Genomic DNA, 16468 nt, shown 5'->3' with positions numbered 1-16468 from the left:
CTGCCATCTCCACCACCACCTTGGCAGCCCTCCGAGTTCCAGGCGTACTCAAGTGTCTATGTCGGTGGGGTTATGATGGGCGAAGGTGGTGGTGGAGATGGCAGAAGTGGCGGTGGAAGTGGAAGTAGTGGAGTCACAATGAGAGACGTTGGAGGAGGCGATGACCACCTCCTGACCTGGCCTCGTCGCTCCTACTCCCCGGGAAGCTTTGAGGATGTCGGTGGAGGTGGTGGCTACACACCGGACTGCAGCTCCAACGAGAACCTGACGTCCAGCGAGGAAGACTTCTCCTCAGGTCAGTCCAGCCATGTCTCACCCAGCCCCACCACGGCCTTCCGCCGACCTTTTAGAGAGAAGAGCCGCTCACCATCCCAAAACTCCCAGAACTCCCAGCACTCGTTTGACAGCAGCAGCCCCCCGACACCGCAGTCCCAGAAGCGTCACCACCACCGGCAGCAGGGAGGCCATGTGGTCATGTCCGAGGCCACTATTGTGAGCGTTCGCAAGACCGGTCAAATCTGGCCACCTGCTGCTCATCATGACCTCGTGCCCCATGGTAGAACATCCCATGATAACAGTTACCATGGAGACCACTTAGGTGAGTGGAAGCTGCTGTCTCTGATTTTTGTGGTAGTGGGGAGCATATGCAGAAGTACTGTGGCTGGCTGTGTGTGTGGGAGGTAAAATGAATGAAAGAGTGAATGAGTGTAATTTTAGTCATGTGTTGGCATCTGTTCTTTTGCATTTTTAGCCTCTTCTTCACATCTTTCCTCTTAAAAAACCACAATGCAGCCAAACGTTGATGTGATTGATAGCATGTGCGTGCTTGTGTGTGTGCACGCCAAGTGTTCTTCGGACGGCCCCGCGTGGGAGAGAGATGAAAGATCCACCTCTGCTTATTCCTGGAATGTCAGGCGGGTGGGTGAACAATAAATGCGGTCAGTCTGGGTTGAAACTGCAGGTCTAGCCTTTCTCAGACGACTCCTGCGGCTCGGAGTATGGAATTCCAATCACAGGTGTCTGTCTACCTGTGTGTCTGCCTGTCTGTCTCTCTCTCAGCCTTAACAGAGTAGGAGACTGTTCCCTAAACCTCAAGCTGAAACTCTTCACCAGCTTTTAGCACAAAAGAAATCCACTGCACATAAAATGCAATAACTACTAATTGCAGCCTTTGAGCCAAAGTACCTGATACGGTGCCAGGTGGCCCTTAAACCATTTTCTAATTCACATTTTAGAGTATACGTAAGGTACCAGAGTGCAAAAAACAGCATCAAAATAGAGCGTTTATCAAAAAATGAGTCAGTGGAGGATCGCCTGCACCCCCATTAGAGGTCCTAGTCTGAAATGTCCTAAAATCTTACAAATGTCGTAAAATCCAAGAAACTCAGCAAAAATCCTAGAAACACCCAAAAATCCTAGAAACATCCAAAAATCCTAGAAGTGTTAAAAAATCATAGAAATGGCCTTAAATCTTAGAAATGTCCTAAAATCCTAGAAGTGTCCTAAAATCCTACGAATGTCCTGAAATCCTAGAAGTGTTGTAAAATCCTACAAATGTCCTAAAAGCCTAGAAACATCCTAAAATCCAAGAAATGTCCTAATGTCCTAGCAATGTCCTAACATCCTCGAGCTATGCATGGTGCTGCTGTGATTGGCCCCGGGCCTCCTGTCATTTTACAAAAGTGGCACCCAAACAATGCAGGTTGAGCTTTCCTGCTGTAGCAGATAGCCCAACAGCAGTTGTTGCTCAAAGAAGCACATCAGGAGGGCTTAGTTTGCTGTAATTCCTCAGTAAAGTTTCCACTGCAGAGGTACCAGCTCACAAGAAGTGAAACCAAACATTGCTTGGGTAGTTCAAATATTTGACATCATTTTTAGTCACTGAGTGTTGTTTACTGAGGTGCTGTAAGCTTGCAGTTGTGCACGTTGCGTCTGTTGTCTCTCTTGTTTTCTGCTGTTGAATGAGTAGTGTCGTAATGCCCACTGTACTGTAACAGATTTGGGAATGATGCCCTGCTGGACCAGACTGGCAGCAGGGTGCAGGCATCGCACACCCGCTCCAGTGCCAGGGTTGAACTGGGAAGAGGGGGAAGAAGCAGTCAGATAGTAAATGAAAGAGAAACAGAGAGAGAAAAAACTATAAGATGGGGGCAATTAGAAAACTTGAAGAGAATAATGAGAATAATGAGAATGAACGTGATTTTTATAGCACCTTTTATACAATGAATGATGACTGTATGAGGAAAGTCAGAGCTAATTAAAGGCTGACGTTATAAGTTTTTTTCTTAAAAAAACCCCCAAAACTTCTGGGTGCAATTGACAAAAGCTGCATCCCCAATTTTCTTTTGGCTGTTGCTGTTGCTGTCAGTTTATTATATACTAAAGACAACATTTTTTTTTAAATATTATATTTCATCTTTGCCTCCTAAACCCTACACTCTGGACCTTTATATGATGTAAAGCCTTCATATTATTAATCTTCTGCTGTTGTTATATGTGCTTCAGGACCAAAGATGTTACTGTCATCATTCTAGGTAGCATTACTCTGAAACCCAATGCTGCTCATCGCCTAAATATCCTGAACAGAGAACGGGTTTCTGAGCATCTATAATTCATCCATTTGAACTGAACCACTGACACAGTGGCCCTGGTGGAATCAACTAAAATGTTTTTCCAGACAGGATGCGACCATCAAACTACAGCATCGCATCCAAAACCACCTCAGACATATTTGCAGCGAAAGTGAAAGACATCTTCCCTTTTTAACTCCTCCCTTATGACAAGTAACATGCAAACACCAGCAACAATTAAGCTAACATTCATAACTCTAATGGCAATTAAGATTGTGCACAGTTAGCAGATAGCAGCAAATGGCTAGCTAATTCCCCAGCTGCTATGTTTAGGATTATCGCTGCGTTGTCTGCTCTCTTTGTTTTAACATCTTTTCCACAACAGTGAGCCCTGTGGGGAGTTAGGCGAGCCGGAAGAGCAGGGACAGAGATGGGGGTGTGTGTTACAGACAGCAGTGCATTTAGTGGGATAATCTGGAATTTGACCATAAGAAGTAAAAATGTTGGTTAGACACCCTGCAGGGCGGTTTTGTTTTCTAGTTGGGGTTTAAGCTGAGGTCAGACAGGCATGATGCTGACAGAGAAGGTGGTGATAATGATGAATATTGCATCATTTTGGGGCCCTGGCAGCGTGTAGTTTCTGTTAATCAGAGCAGAGAGGTGATAGTAAGAGAAGTGTGTTTTTGGTGTGCGGCTGATGATAATAATGAGGAGTGGGACGGTGTTTTGAGAGAGACTGAGGGAGGCAGAGTGCAAGGCAGAGCTGTCGTTTCTCGCTTCATTGGTCAGGGATGCGGGGGCTGCAGAGAGGCACAGATGGGAAGAACTCTCCCGTTGCGTAACAGAAATGCACATGGCTCACACACAAAGACACACACATGCTTTGATGTTTACTCTTAAAACTTGAGGCTGCTTTGCCTTCAGCAATAGGTGTGCATGCATGTGTTGTTCCAGCTTGAGATAGCGTTCAGGTGGAGGAAGGATGTTCCCTGCCAGTGGTTGACCTGAGTCTGAAGACGCCAATAGCCTTTTTTACGCAAAGATCACACAATAGTGTCGCCACTCCCTTATTCATGCCTCCTTCACGTGTTTACACAGAATCGAATGACAGCAGTATAGCTCCAGTGTGTGATTTTAGAGAGCATGCCGGCATTGTGGAACCAAAAGAGGTGTGACGGGCATGATGTTTAAGACAACAACGTTGGCCTCTCATCTGACGTATGCGTTGGCAGCATTTTCTAAACAATAACAATGACATAACATGGTGGCTGCTCTCGTCCCCTGCTCAGAGGGTAAGGAGCTCCTGAATCTCATTGTTTTCCCAATTTGCGGACATTTACGGCCGCTGTTCTTCTCTGAAAATATTTTCAACTCGAAGCGCTTGGAGTGGCCACACAAAAAAGGCAGAGCACTCTGAAAAAAGACGCTGTGCGCAGCGCAGTTAGACACCGGCTCCTCATAGGACACAACTGAAAAAAGCTGCCAGTGATGAGAAAAAAAAGGCGATGTGGACACAGGCCCTTTATGGGGAGACAAGTCTGTACCTGTTATGTATTGAACGGCCAGGCGGCATAATAGCATGATATTCCCATCATGAACAGGTCGTGTAAAGAGGCTAATGTCTCTCTCTGGTCCAGAATCAGCAAGAGCTGTTCTGATCTATAGTGGCTGGTTCTCTTCTCTGCATGCCAACAACAGTAATAATTGCCTCATGGTGTGTTTTGTTTATTTAATGTTGCGAGAAGGTTTCACGATGAAAAGTTGACATGCTGAGCAGAGGCGAGCAGGTCTTTGTGACAAATGAGTGAAAGATTAAAATAGAGATATCTCCCTCGAGTGTCATTCAGCGGGAAAGCAGAGACGCTTGGCAAGGTAAAGCCAGGCTCATGAAAAAAATAGCAAAACATGTTTGGAGGCACAATCTTCAGCTGCCAACGTCTCATTTTTGAACTTAACTGAACAAACATGAACGCTGCAATGTTTCGTCAAGCATTCATGCCTAGTTAGATGAGTGACAAGTCTCTTTAATGTTGCCATGACGCAATTTTTTAAAAATGATCTCTTCCTGCCTCTGTGAGAAAATTCTCATTAAACGAAGAACAGGAATTTGCAATCCAAATATTTCCCCCACACAGGACTGCAGTTAAAGGTGGGCGAAATATCACAGTTATTGACATGAGATCCAAACCCCACACGAATTACCTGCGGAAAGTTCCTGTGAGGTCAGCTCATTGAAGAAAGGGAGCTTTCACTACCTTCTGTAATGAAATGGGTGGAAACCAAAAATGGCATGTTTCTCCGTTACGCTGTTTCCATTGATTCATTTGAAGGGAAATCTGCCCGTAAGCCAGGGAATACCTGTGGGTTTGTGTCTCTGTAGACGGGGATGCCAAAGAAGGACCAACCTGAGAAAGCTTCAATGGGTGTATTGTCCACAACCTCCCTCAGCTGGGTCCGGTCAGCGGCTGTATTTTTCAGCAGGCACAACCTCCTGCTCTTTTTCTCTAACCTCTTTGGTCTCAGGGTTATTTATCACTTCATTTTACAACCCCCGAAACTATCTGGATGGAGAACTACCATAAGAGTTTATGGAAAAAAGTTGTAATTTGGGTGAATTGACCCTTTGAATAGCACAGTAAGAGAGAAGCTACTGTGGGAAGCATTTTTATGGACATTTAAATCTATAATAAATGTGAAATTGTAGAGCAAAAGGAGGAGGAAAAGAGTTATCTTACTAAAACAGGACCTGGTTAGAGTGAAGATAACTTGTAATACAGCTGACACATCTCACTTGACGCTTGATAAAATGCAGTTTAATGGAAAAACAAAAGAAAAAGTTAAGCTAATAACATTTTGATGATATCATAATGACATAACAGATTAAGGTCTAGTCCACATTGTCAAGGGTATTTTTGTAGTATGTTTTTAAAGCAAAGACCAGTGTTTTAGGTCAGCAAACAGAAACCTTTTTTAAGACTCAGTCCATGGTGAAGATCTTCATTAACTTGTTGTTGACGTGTGCACAGGAAAAGTGAGTCTTGGCTTGTAACGTCAGAGCGTGTGCCGTTATCTCCTTTTGTGAGGCGTCACAGATGAGGTGCAATTCGAGCAACGGCGGATGTTATCATGTTACTGCTTGTTCTAACTTTGGTAACAGGACTTTTCAAAAAGTGTATCGGATTAGAGTTGCTGACTACACCTTTAAACTTATGCTGTAAAACATAAACTCATGCTTACTTCTTAGGAGGTCAGAGTTGAGCATTTTTCTCAGCTGCAAGCTGATGATCAGTGGACATGATCTGAGGCTGTGCATGCGTCTTTCTCTCTGAGCCTTTGCGTGTGCATATGTGCAGCTGCAGCATGTGATTCAGCGTGTATTTCCATGCATGTGCAGACGGGGGGTGGGGGCATAGAAGATGAAAAGGAACGATGGGAAGAGACGGCTCACGAGACACTGAGAGGGATTTTGTCAGTGGTACCTCCGGCCAAACCCACATGCTTTACAGTAGTCCGGCGCAGCACAGTGACCCCCTTTTCACACTGTGGCGGGGGAGGAGGGAGAGACTGTAACTCTTTAGGCTCGTTCAGTGCGTGCTTGTTGAGCGAGCTTGGCAGTGAAAGCCTGCAGTTACCTCAGCCGGCCCGGCACACAGGAGCTGCGGGCTCGCAGTCGGGCCCTGAGTGGTGGAAAGGAGAGGAGAGAAGCATGGGAGGATGAGAGGAAGAGGTGGAGGTGGAGGAAAGGGGGGGGGGGAGCGGATCTGCCTTTCTTGCCAGCTGGGTGCTCAGCTCAGCCTTTCATTGGGGTGGTGCAACCTGCTCGGACCAATTATACCGCCACAAAACAGCCCCTTTGTTCCCCTTTGCTGGGATCAGTTATGAAGGAACAAAACTTTCTCTCTGAGAGAAAAAAGCAAAAAGCCCTTGAACTCATGCAAGATTTGTGTGAAGTATTTTTTGCGTCATGCTCCCAGCAACCAGTGGTTGATGAAGTAGTTGAAAGCCTTACTTGAGTAAAAGTACAGATATCTTAGCAGAAAAACTAGTAGACGTCAAAGTCACCTATTAGAATATTACTTGAGTAAAGTATCTGATATTTACTGTACTTAGGTATCAAGGGTAATTTTATTATAATAAATGCACTGTAGAAAAACAAGGCCTATTTTACAACTTAAAAGGTTTGAAAAACCAAATCCATTTTTTCCTTCCCTCCCATTCCTTCATTTGTCCAACCGTCTCCTCCTCCCTTCCTCAGTTCCCTCTCTATTTTGTTGTAAGTACCTAAAATGCTGCTGGGAAATGTAGTGATGTAGGAAATATAGTAAAGTAAAAGTGAAAGTTGACAGAAAAAAAACTCAAGTACTGATACTTAAATACTCTAAAAAAGTATTATTACTTAGTTACATTACACCACTGCTGCAACAGGACTTTTCAATGTAATGATAAAAAAACATAAAATACAACTTCAAGTGATCAAATAGAAACATATTTTTCAAACAGTATTCTGTGTACACAGCAGTCACGTGTGGTTGTGTTGAATCCCGTAGAAGTCCAGCCTGGCACTGAGGCCGCCGTGGCATTACTCAGCTGGCAGTGGGCAGGAGGGTGGAGCCGCTCCAGCAGCAACCCAGCGAGAGTCAAACTGCCTGGCTTGGTTTGTGTGTCTGGAGCCACCAGGTCCAAACGCAGTCCTCTATTCATGTATGTTTGACATGAGTGGAAACATTTTTTTAGGATGTGTTTGTGTGTCCACTCTCCATTAATTTGAGGACTGGGGAGGTTTTTCGGGCATTCAAACTAACCTTTGGATGATGCAGCAGATGATCATAACTGGACCCTGCAGACAGACAGGCAAATACAAACACACATAAACACAAACTCTCTGAAGAGTAATGACTCTTCTCTGCTTCTGTTTATTTCTTCTCCTTTTTTTGTGTGTGCTTGTATACTTCCTGTGCCAAGCATCCCGCCACAATCGTTCCTCTGGTGACCGACAGTTCTTTTAAAAAAAAAACAAAAAACTTGGAAAATCCCTTCCATAAATTCTGGTGACTCTTTTCTCCCCATGTGAAGCTGCTTGCTCTTTTGAACACCGGCCATCTTGGCTCTCTGTAGCACGGCTCGCGTCGTCGCAGTCACTGAGCTTGTCATCCGGATTGGCCACAGTGCAGGGGAGCTATGCTAGTTAGTGCTAACCACTCACCGCAGGCCTTGTAGTGTGAGTGCTTGCTGGTGTGTGTGTGTGTGTGTGTGTGTGTTCAGGTTTTCTATGTGTATCCTATTTGAGCTGCACGGACCGTTAATCACAGCAGCTCTCTCAGGGACCGGGTTAAGGTTGGGGGGAGTGGGATGGAAAGAAAGGCCTAGTTTATGGTCTCTGGTTAAGACCACAAGGCAACGTGGCGTCCATGAAGATTAATATCATCATGACCCGAAAGGCCCTCACAGAGAATTTGTCGGGATTACCAGTGCTTGAGTGTAGACATTTAAGGAGCATTTCACCTATTTTACATGTCAGAGTCAATTTGCTCGTCACAGGGAAACTATGAAAACAGTTGTGGTTCTGGAGAAACTCTGACGAGACTGACAAACTTACTGATGTCACTTGTTTTTTGTTACAAGCTGTGGCTGTGGGTTTAAAGACATGGACATGGACCCTTTTAAACACCAAAGTCACACAATGTAAACAAAGTAAATAGTTCAGCGAAGTAAAGTTTTCACTGTTTTTCTCAATGACGTCTGGCTTAAAAGAGAGTAATAATACGGATTAGGAATCCTGTAGGCATTCACTGTCTGACACTAACCCTTTGAAACCGAGGCACATTGGCTTGATTTCTTTTAAAAGCTTGCAAAGAAGGCAATGAGCAAGTTCACAAGAAATGACCAAGAAAAAAAACCCCAGAAAGTTTACTGATAATAGGAAACAAAAAAGGTAACTATTAAAAATATATGTTTATTTGTAAAAATATATGTTTATTTGGTTTTTTTTCTTGGTCTAAATTTTTTTAAATATATATTTATAATAGGATAATTATATAAGACTCACTTCAGTTTTCTGGCCATTTCTTGTATTGTGTGTGTGTGTGTGCGTGTCTGTGTGTGTGTGTGTGTGTGTGTGTGTGTGTGTCTATGTGTGTGTGTGTGTGTGTGTGTATGTGTGTGTGTGTGTGTGTGTTTGTTTTAGAGAGGGAAGGAGAAAAAGGGGGAGACTGTGTGAGAGGTAATCAAAACTTGAACCAACCTAGTTTTGCAGAAATTTACTTAAGTCTTTTTGGGACATCTGTTTCTACATTATTGTGAATCGTACCTCTGATAGCAAGCAAAATTCTACCTTCCCGCATTAAGGTCGTGGCTTTTACAGTGTGAGCACAATAATCTAAAGCTTTGGCTTTACATTGCAGACAATTTCCATATACAGTGGGAGTTTAAATAAAACTACAACATTTTTTTTAAATGGGCTCAAATTGCAGTGTATGCCCAGTTTATCTGTGCTTCTCTTTTCTTAATCTGTCTCTTGTGAGTCCTCCAACTTTGTGGAAGTGCAGTTCTAAATAGCTGGAGTGCTCTTTTAACACCACAATAAAAATATAAAACACTATAAAACATAAAATATAGTACATATTGCTGATGTACGACTGCAAACTTTAACAAAGCACGTCTGTTGACAGATGTCCATCTGAGCCCTGGAGTTGGGTGAAAAATAACAATACTGCAGGAATGCGCAAAAAAGGCACCTGAAGATGCAAGCGTATACAAAATGTGCGAGGAGTACATATTGCAAACTTGACACACGTGTACAACTGAAAACCTAATGAATCTCTCCTCTGGATTAAAGGGCAACAGAAACCTGTCTAGTCATGTAAACATGTAAGCCTTAATCTCCACTCTTTAGTCTGGGAATTAGAAACTGGCCAACAATCAGATTAACCATTTCTCCTCATACAACACAGCTCACACCGCGCTGCACTCATTACACCACTAATGCATCATGTCCTATTTACTACAGATGGAATTATCATCACTCACACACCACGGCTGGCGTGTATGAATAACACTTATACAGAAATTATAGATTCCTAATATAAAAATGTTGCACAGTGGTGATGCTTCTACACTGAATTATGAAAATGTGTGATTTGACTGCAGCAATACAGTGTGTGGATATTCCTGGCTTTAAGAAAATGAAAATGTATCAAACGGAGCTTTTCTTTAATGTAATGAGGCACTCTCTCCTATTTTCCACCTCATTTCTTGCCTAAATCTCTTCTCTTCCGCTTTATCATATCCTCTTCTCTCCATCTCATCCTACCTTTTTTCCATTTCCTCTTCATTCTCTCCATCAGCACTCAATTCAAACAGCTGCTTCCAGTTTCCTTTTGCTCAGAGCCAATTAGAGGTGCATCACCTTTCCGTCTGTGATTCTGTGGGTTTTCCACTAAGCAAAAGGGGGGGGGGGGGCAGCGAGAGATCAAAGTCACGACCCCCCCTGCAGGAGCAAGCAGGCTCTCTCTCTAATTGTCCAATAGGGGTTTAACTGACGAATGCCTATAAAACAACACAATCAATGCCAAATGTCAGCAGCCGGCCTGCTTGTTACAGAGCAGTACAGACTGCCGAGTCTATTCTCCTGCGCTGCACGGCTGATTCTCTTAGAGGCTTTTTGTTTTCTCTCTTTTCCTCCAGCTATTTCTTGAAGTATTTCTTCTGTCTGTCTGTCCAGCTACACTGGCACACATATGTTCAGTCTGTGTAGCTGAAGTGTTTGTGGACAGACAGTTAAAAGCTCATGATTCTTCAGAAACAGGTTCAGCTGACTTTAATGGAGTTAACCTCGGCTCACCGTCAGCAGTGAGGGTTGTGGATCTCTGAGGTTTAAGCTGTAGGATGTTGCGTTCCCCGTCCTTCGCCTCTTTAACGTCCTTGAAATCATTGATATTGAGAGCATCGTGGATGCAGATAAGAAGATACGCCATGCACCTGCTTGTAGAGATGCATGGTTATGAGGCACAGTGTGGAGCAGGGCTGTACCGAATGTCGTTTTTTCTTATACATTTTTACATCTAAAAGGTTTTTGAATGAAGCTTTAAATGTCTGTTGTCATATTTTATGACATCATTACCCTAAAAGAAAAAACATCTCAGAACAAAATCCTAAATTTCAATTAAGTGATTCATCTTTAATGGATAAACGTAACTTATGGTGCTAAACCACAAATGAATACAGGCATGTGCCTCCCTTTGTGTGTGGCAAGTGGGAAAGCAAACTGTTTTTTGAATGTTGCTTTTGAAAGGCTTAATGCCAACAACTGTGTATTGAATCAGCATATTTTGTTAGCTCATAAAATGTGAAATTTGGAAATGATTACATCTATGCTATTTTAATAGATTTTGACTTTCGGACTTTACAACGCTCTGGAGTTATTGGAAATGTTTGATCACGCGAGTTTGAAACAATCCTGCACAGCCACCGCTGGAATCTGACTCTACAAATATACAATACTAATAATGTTAGTGTAGCCTGGCCTTTATCTGCAATTGTACAGAAATATTAAGTTTAAACAGAGTGAATAGACATGCAAAAAAGAAAAGAAGGAAAGCTGCATAGCATTTGAATGATGATCTAGAAATCAAATGTCAGTGTTATGAATGAAACTTCAAAGCTTGGAACTATTTTGTACAGCTGTAATGTAGAAAAAAGTCCAATTTACCATATGATTATTATTTAAGTCACATAATGTCCAGCCGTTTTCGTGGATGTGAATTATTTGTACAGCTTTTGAGTGTATCTTGGTTTCTAGAAGAAAAACAGAAAAGTTGGGTGGGTAGTTCCTACATTCAACTCTGGCTGGGCACAAATGCAGGACAAAAACCAGACAAAGCCCTCGATAGTCAAAACATCATTTCATTAAAATACTTGGGAGCTTGTGATATCAAATGCGGGTCTCCATCTTTTTTACCTTTGCTAGAAGAGAAGCACAGGAGTCATCAAAGCACTCCTGAAGGGGCATAAAAAAAAAAGAAGTTGTCTCCATAGCGGAGCTGAAAGGCCGGAGAGGAGGGAGGAAGTGCTTCAGACCTTATTAGCTTTTTGTCGCTGCATTTGATGAAGAGCTACAAGATGAGACACCTTGTCCTCTTCCCCTCTGCCAGACGGGACCCATGCACGCACATACTCTCTCTCAGACTCTGTCTGTGTCTCTTACTCAGCAACACAAGCATGGATGCAGACACATTTCAGCCCAGAAGGAAATGTTGGCACCGTACATTTATGCAAACCTGGGATAGGTTACATTTGTACATTTCATACGAATCATATAAACTCATAATCATAAAAAGGTAGCAAGACAGCTACCTAGCTGCACAACACTGTTTGAGACCACAAAAACAACACCGGTTGTATTTTAGCATGTCGTTGCTGCATTTCCAGCAGTGATTGTGCCACCAAAATAGGATCTTTTCCTGACCAACCAAGTGTTTCTTGTGCCTAAACATAAGCACACATTAGCCCCAGCATTGTTTACATGTAAATTGTAAAGCTTAAATAATGTACAACATGTCAACGTTTACTCTGGTGATTTGGTTTTATAATATTTTCCTCTGCAGACATGTAATTTAGACCAAGGTTTATGTTATGTGGCATTTAATCAAATCTGGATCCACTATGTAGTCTGCTTTTTAAACCTGAATCCATTCAAATCCCATATTGCTTTGCTTTCAACATTTGTAAGCAACTGAGTAACCAATAGTAACCAAAACTCAAAGATTGATACTTGTTGTCTGAATAGGCAGAGATAAAAAAATGTGTTGCCAGCTAAAAAGAATACAAAAACAAGAAGAGACAAAAGATTTAATGAAACATTTGTTATCTTGAAATGTATTAAGTTCAGGTATTTATTTTTACTCTACCTGGAACTCAGATTTAAGGGAACCAGCCCCAGCTTTGACACACACAACGAAACAAAGAAGTTGTTACAGCCAGTCAGTCTGTCCTCCACCTTAACTATTACACCCTGGGCCTTCTGCCTCCTCTGGTCTGTCAACTCTCTCTCTCTCTCTCTCTTTCTCTCTCTCTCGCTTTCTTTCTCTCTCGTTCTTTTTCTGTAACTCTGTGTGTCTCTCTCTGCCCTCCAGCTCTTTGTTTTTGGACTGTGTTAGCACTGGGCAGCTGGATGGGTTTGCTCAATAAATGGCACTTGTTTCAGGCTGCTGGACTATTAGACGCACTGGTGTGTGTGTGTGTGTGTGTGTGTGTGTGTGTGTGTGTGTGTGTGTGTGTGTGTGTGTGGGTGCAAGCCTGCTGTGTGAGTGAGTGAATGAGTTAGGAAGAGACAGTGTGCAGAATGAGGTAGCTGTGCTATAAAAATAACACATTATCAAATAAATGAGTGAAGTGTCTGGCAGTCGATCAGCGTTGCAGCTGGCTACTTGTGTCTGCTGAGTGTTTGTCGACTGGAGCCAGTGGGATAACGAGAGTTGGGAAGAAGAACCACACTTTAAAAAATGATTTGATCTCATTTTTTTTGCAGTTGATCCATTAGTTTAGGAGGGGACAGTGAATCTTTTTTCACTCCTCAGCTGACGAGTAATCACATTTCTACACTTGTTGTTGGGTTGAAAGTGTGCAGGATGTACACAAGATGTATAGGATTGCACATAGAAGCACATATGTGATTTAAAAAAGACATTTTTGTAAGACTCAGAAAGTGAACATGCATTCAACTGGTTTAAGGGCCCTGACACACGAAGCCGACAGTCGGCTGTCGGTCAGCATCGGGCTGTCTGTGAGCATTTGTCGCTCTAATTTTGTGTTGTGTTCTGCACTGTTGGTACACATTGGCCCTTGTTGGCTGTTGTCGACATTTTTTTGGCTTTTTCAGCATGTTGAATCGGCGTCTGACCTGGTGGAGCCCATTGGTGAATGAAATCCTTTAGCTCAGCGCACGATAAGAGAAATGGAAATGAGGAAAGTAAACAAAGGACTCTAATGTGAATACAGTCGTAGTACAGTAGTTGAATACTGCCGCCTGCTAGCTTTGAGAGAACTTTCCTCTCATGCAGGTGCAAAACGTACATGCTAGCTGGCTGCTGGCTGTAGTCTTTGTAATGTGTTCAAGCACAGCTTTTTCACGGAGACAGGTGACGTGAGGCGACACAACAGTCGGCCTTCTTCTCAGATGTCAGTTTGGTGTGTCTGGGCCTGAAGCCATGAAACACTGCAGCTAAATGACTGCTAATGTCTTTTAGTGTTTGTTTTTTTAGCGTTATAGTGTCATTATAGAAACAAGAAAAGGGTGATGGAAAAAAGATGAATAAATGTATAAATTATGTTACAACACAACTCACTACAGACTCACAAGACTTACAAAATCGTGAAAAATGACTTCAGTGGGCGATTTAAGTGAATGTGACTCCACATGAAGGCACAACAGATGCGTATAGATTTAGGATAGATGCTGTAGATGCTGTTTGGAGGACGGCTGCACAGACTGGGGAAAGACACATGAGTGGAAGAAAACTGACTGCGCTGTGGTCTGATTGATTTTTAGGAAGAGAAGAATCTGTTATGTCTGAACAGACATTTGTTAAATCTCAAAAAAACATTGTGGAAAAAAAAGCAACATTTTACCAGATGTGAGAACAAGTTTCATTCCCATCATGCTTCCTCCAGCTCCTTTTATTGTGTTGTTTGTTGAGCTGCTGGTTGCAGAGGGACTGGATAACTGGAGGCTCCTGGGGAAGATCAGATTTCATGTCATGATCTGCCTCCCCTCCCTTCGCTCCATCTCCTCCCTGAATGCCCTTCGGTAACATCCCTCCTTCTGTGATATCTCTTTTATGTCACTTAATATCCCTTTCTCTATCCCCCTGACCATTTCTGTCCCTCTCTGCCTGCCTATTTCACTCAGTGCTGTTCTGCCTGCAGCACACTATACAACATAAAGGCTGATTTTAAGCCCAATTTGGCCTTGACAACTGATTTTCAAGTTCATTGGGAGGCTGCACTTGTCTGCAGAAATATAGGACGCATCAGCAGCCAGCGTTATCGGTATCATTTTAATTTGTTGCCTCTGAGCTCACAGACAATCATGATTATATTGAGTGTCTTCTATTATAACACCTGAGATTTGGATCTGAATCTGAATGTGATCCCGAGCAGGCAGGAACTTGAATGGAAATCACTCGTCTGCAAAAATCCCTCGTTAAACGTGGGTCTTTTCACAGCCAGTCAGACTTTTAAAAGCCGTCTCTCCGCTGCTCTATTGTCTCCTTCTGTCTTGCAGTTTTAGTCCATTGTTAGCCCTCGTTTTTGTCCGACAGGCATCAGAATCCAAGCGAGCAGCTCCCTCGGCCTGATTCTCCTCCTACGTATCTACCCAGGGGCAAAATGGATATGAGAGCTCTCTGGGTTTTCCTGCTCAACCTGTGCACCCCCAGTGGAGCGCTTAAAACGCATATTTTTCAAGATAATTTACATAACTCTCAAGTGATGCAGAGGCTCAACACGGCTTAACAACTACTTTGGATACTTCTCTAAAAGTTATGCAACGTGTAAGTCTTCGACAGAAACCTTGTGCAAATAACAGCAAGATAAGGCCATGCTGAAGGCGTGTAATGTTTGCTCTGGGTTGATACTTTGACTCAGATGGCTGCAAGCCAAATGGGCAATTTGACTCAAACTACAGTTCTTATGTTATTAGCACATCAAAAATGACACTAGGAACTTTACTGGGAACTTTGTTCACTTGACTTGATTTCTCTGCATTAAAATGACAAATTCGAGTGCCAGAGCTGCTTGTGAATGTAGGAAGAAGCGAATATGAAGTGATTCCTCATGTGCTGCTTTGTTGTGGGATTTTGAGCTTCCTCTACAGTGTCCACATGTTGTCCACATGGTCAAAACAGTCTCATTTGACTACGCTTTTTTCTTCTGTCTCTCATTCCTTGTCTGCTCTTTGCTCTTCTCTCCCTTTGTTTTCCTTTTTCCTCTCCGAGTGCTCCAGTTTTGATATCTTCCTGTGTCATTGTCACTGCGGCTCCCTCTCATTTGGCCCACTTTGCAGACCTATAAATGGCAGAGCGTGCTCAGGGCGAAGTGTTTGGCTCGGAGTGACAACTCAAGAAGTATTTTCCCTGTCACATCTGTGAGAGCATACAGTAGCGCGCCTTGTTGAATTTGTGCTGTGCGTCTTCTTCTGTCCAAAGCCCAAGGACAGTTTTAGACATTGAACTTCAGACTGTAGCCTCTGTAAGGAGGCATCTGTCTTTTTTGAAGCCTTATCCCATCTGCATTTTCAGCTTCAGACCATAAAAATTAGGAAAATATAAATGGAAAAAATGCATCACTGGATGATGAATCTATTTTGGTGGAGTCCCCAAATGAATTTCACATAAGGAGTGTTTTAAACACATATATATCCATTAACCTAAAGCCACACTTACAGGATCGAGATCAACAAGATGCCAAACAAGTCAGTGATGTGTCTGTATGGGATGCTATTCTGTCACAGTTCATACCTTCATAGTATATTATATTAAAAGGTTATAAAATGGGATGTTTACCCTGCAAACAAGGGATCCTGTTTTTCCAGTGCTGTCGTAACAACTTGACATTTACAAGTGAAGATCAAGGCAGACTGTAGCAGCTGAGCTTTGGCTCTAAACACTGCAGAAGACAGGCTTAAAATAAAAGTCCTGCTGCAGCTACATGAGTCACATAATAACTAATAATACCTGCAACCACGGAAATATTGTGCAACAAGATGACTCTCCCACCACTGAGTGCTTTGTTTGACCTCGACCCTTATCATTGAATAGCCTGCCGAGGTTTGATGTTGGATTTCGCCTGTTTGCTCTGACTTTGACTTAAATCTGCAAATACACTCATAGCTTACAACTCAG

General features: G+C 42.8%; 1 protein-coding gene across 1 annotated transcript in view; it reads left to right on the top strand.

Annotated features, from left to right (window-relative positions):
- The window catches only part of bcr (BCR activator of RhoGEF and GTPase), a 99952-nt gene that overhangs the window by 1294 nt on the left and 82190 nt on the right, over nucleotides 1-16468 (top strand). Inside the window, 1 exon segment of the mRNA XM_042509140.1 lies at nucleotides 2-598. Coding sequence (XP_042365074.1) covers nucleotides 2-598 — 597 coding nt within the window.

The sequence above is a fragment of the Plectropomus leopardus genome, chromosome 20 (genome assembly GCF_008729295.1).
Source record: "Plectropomus leopardus isolate mb chromosome 20, YSFRI_Pleo_2.0, whole genome shotgun sequence".
Lineage (NCBI taxonomy): Eukaryota > Metazoa > Chordata > Actinopteri > Perciformes > Serranidae > Plectropomus > Plectropomus leopardus.
Note: the sequence above shows the minus strand (reverse complement) of the source record. Positions and strands in the feature narration are given on the sequence as shown.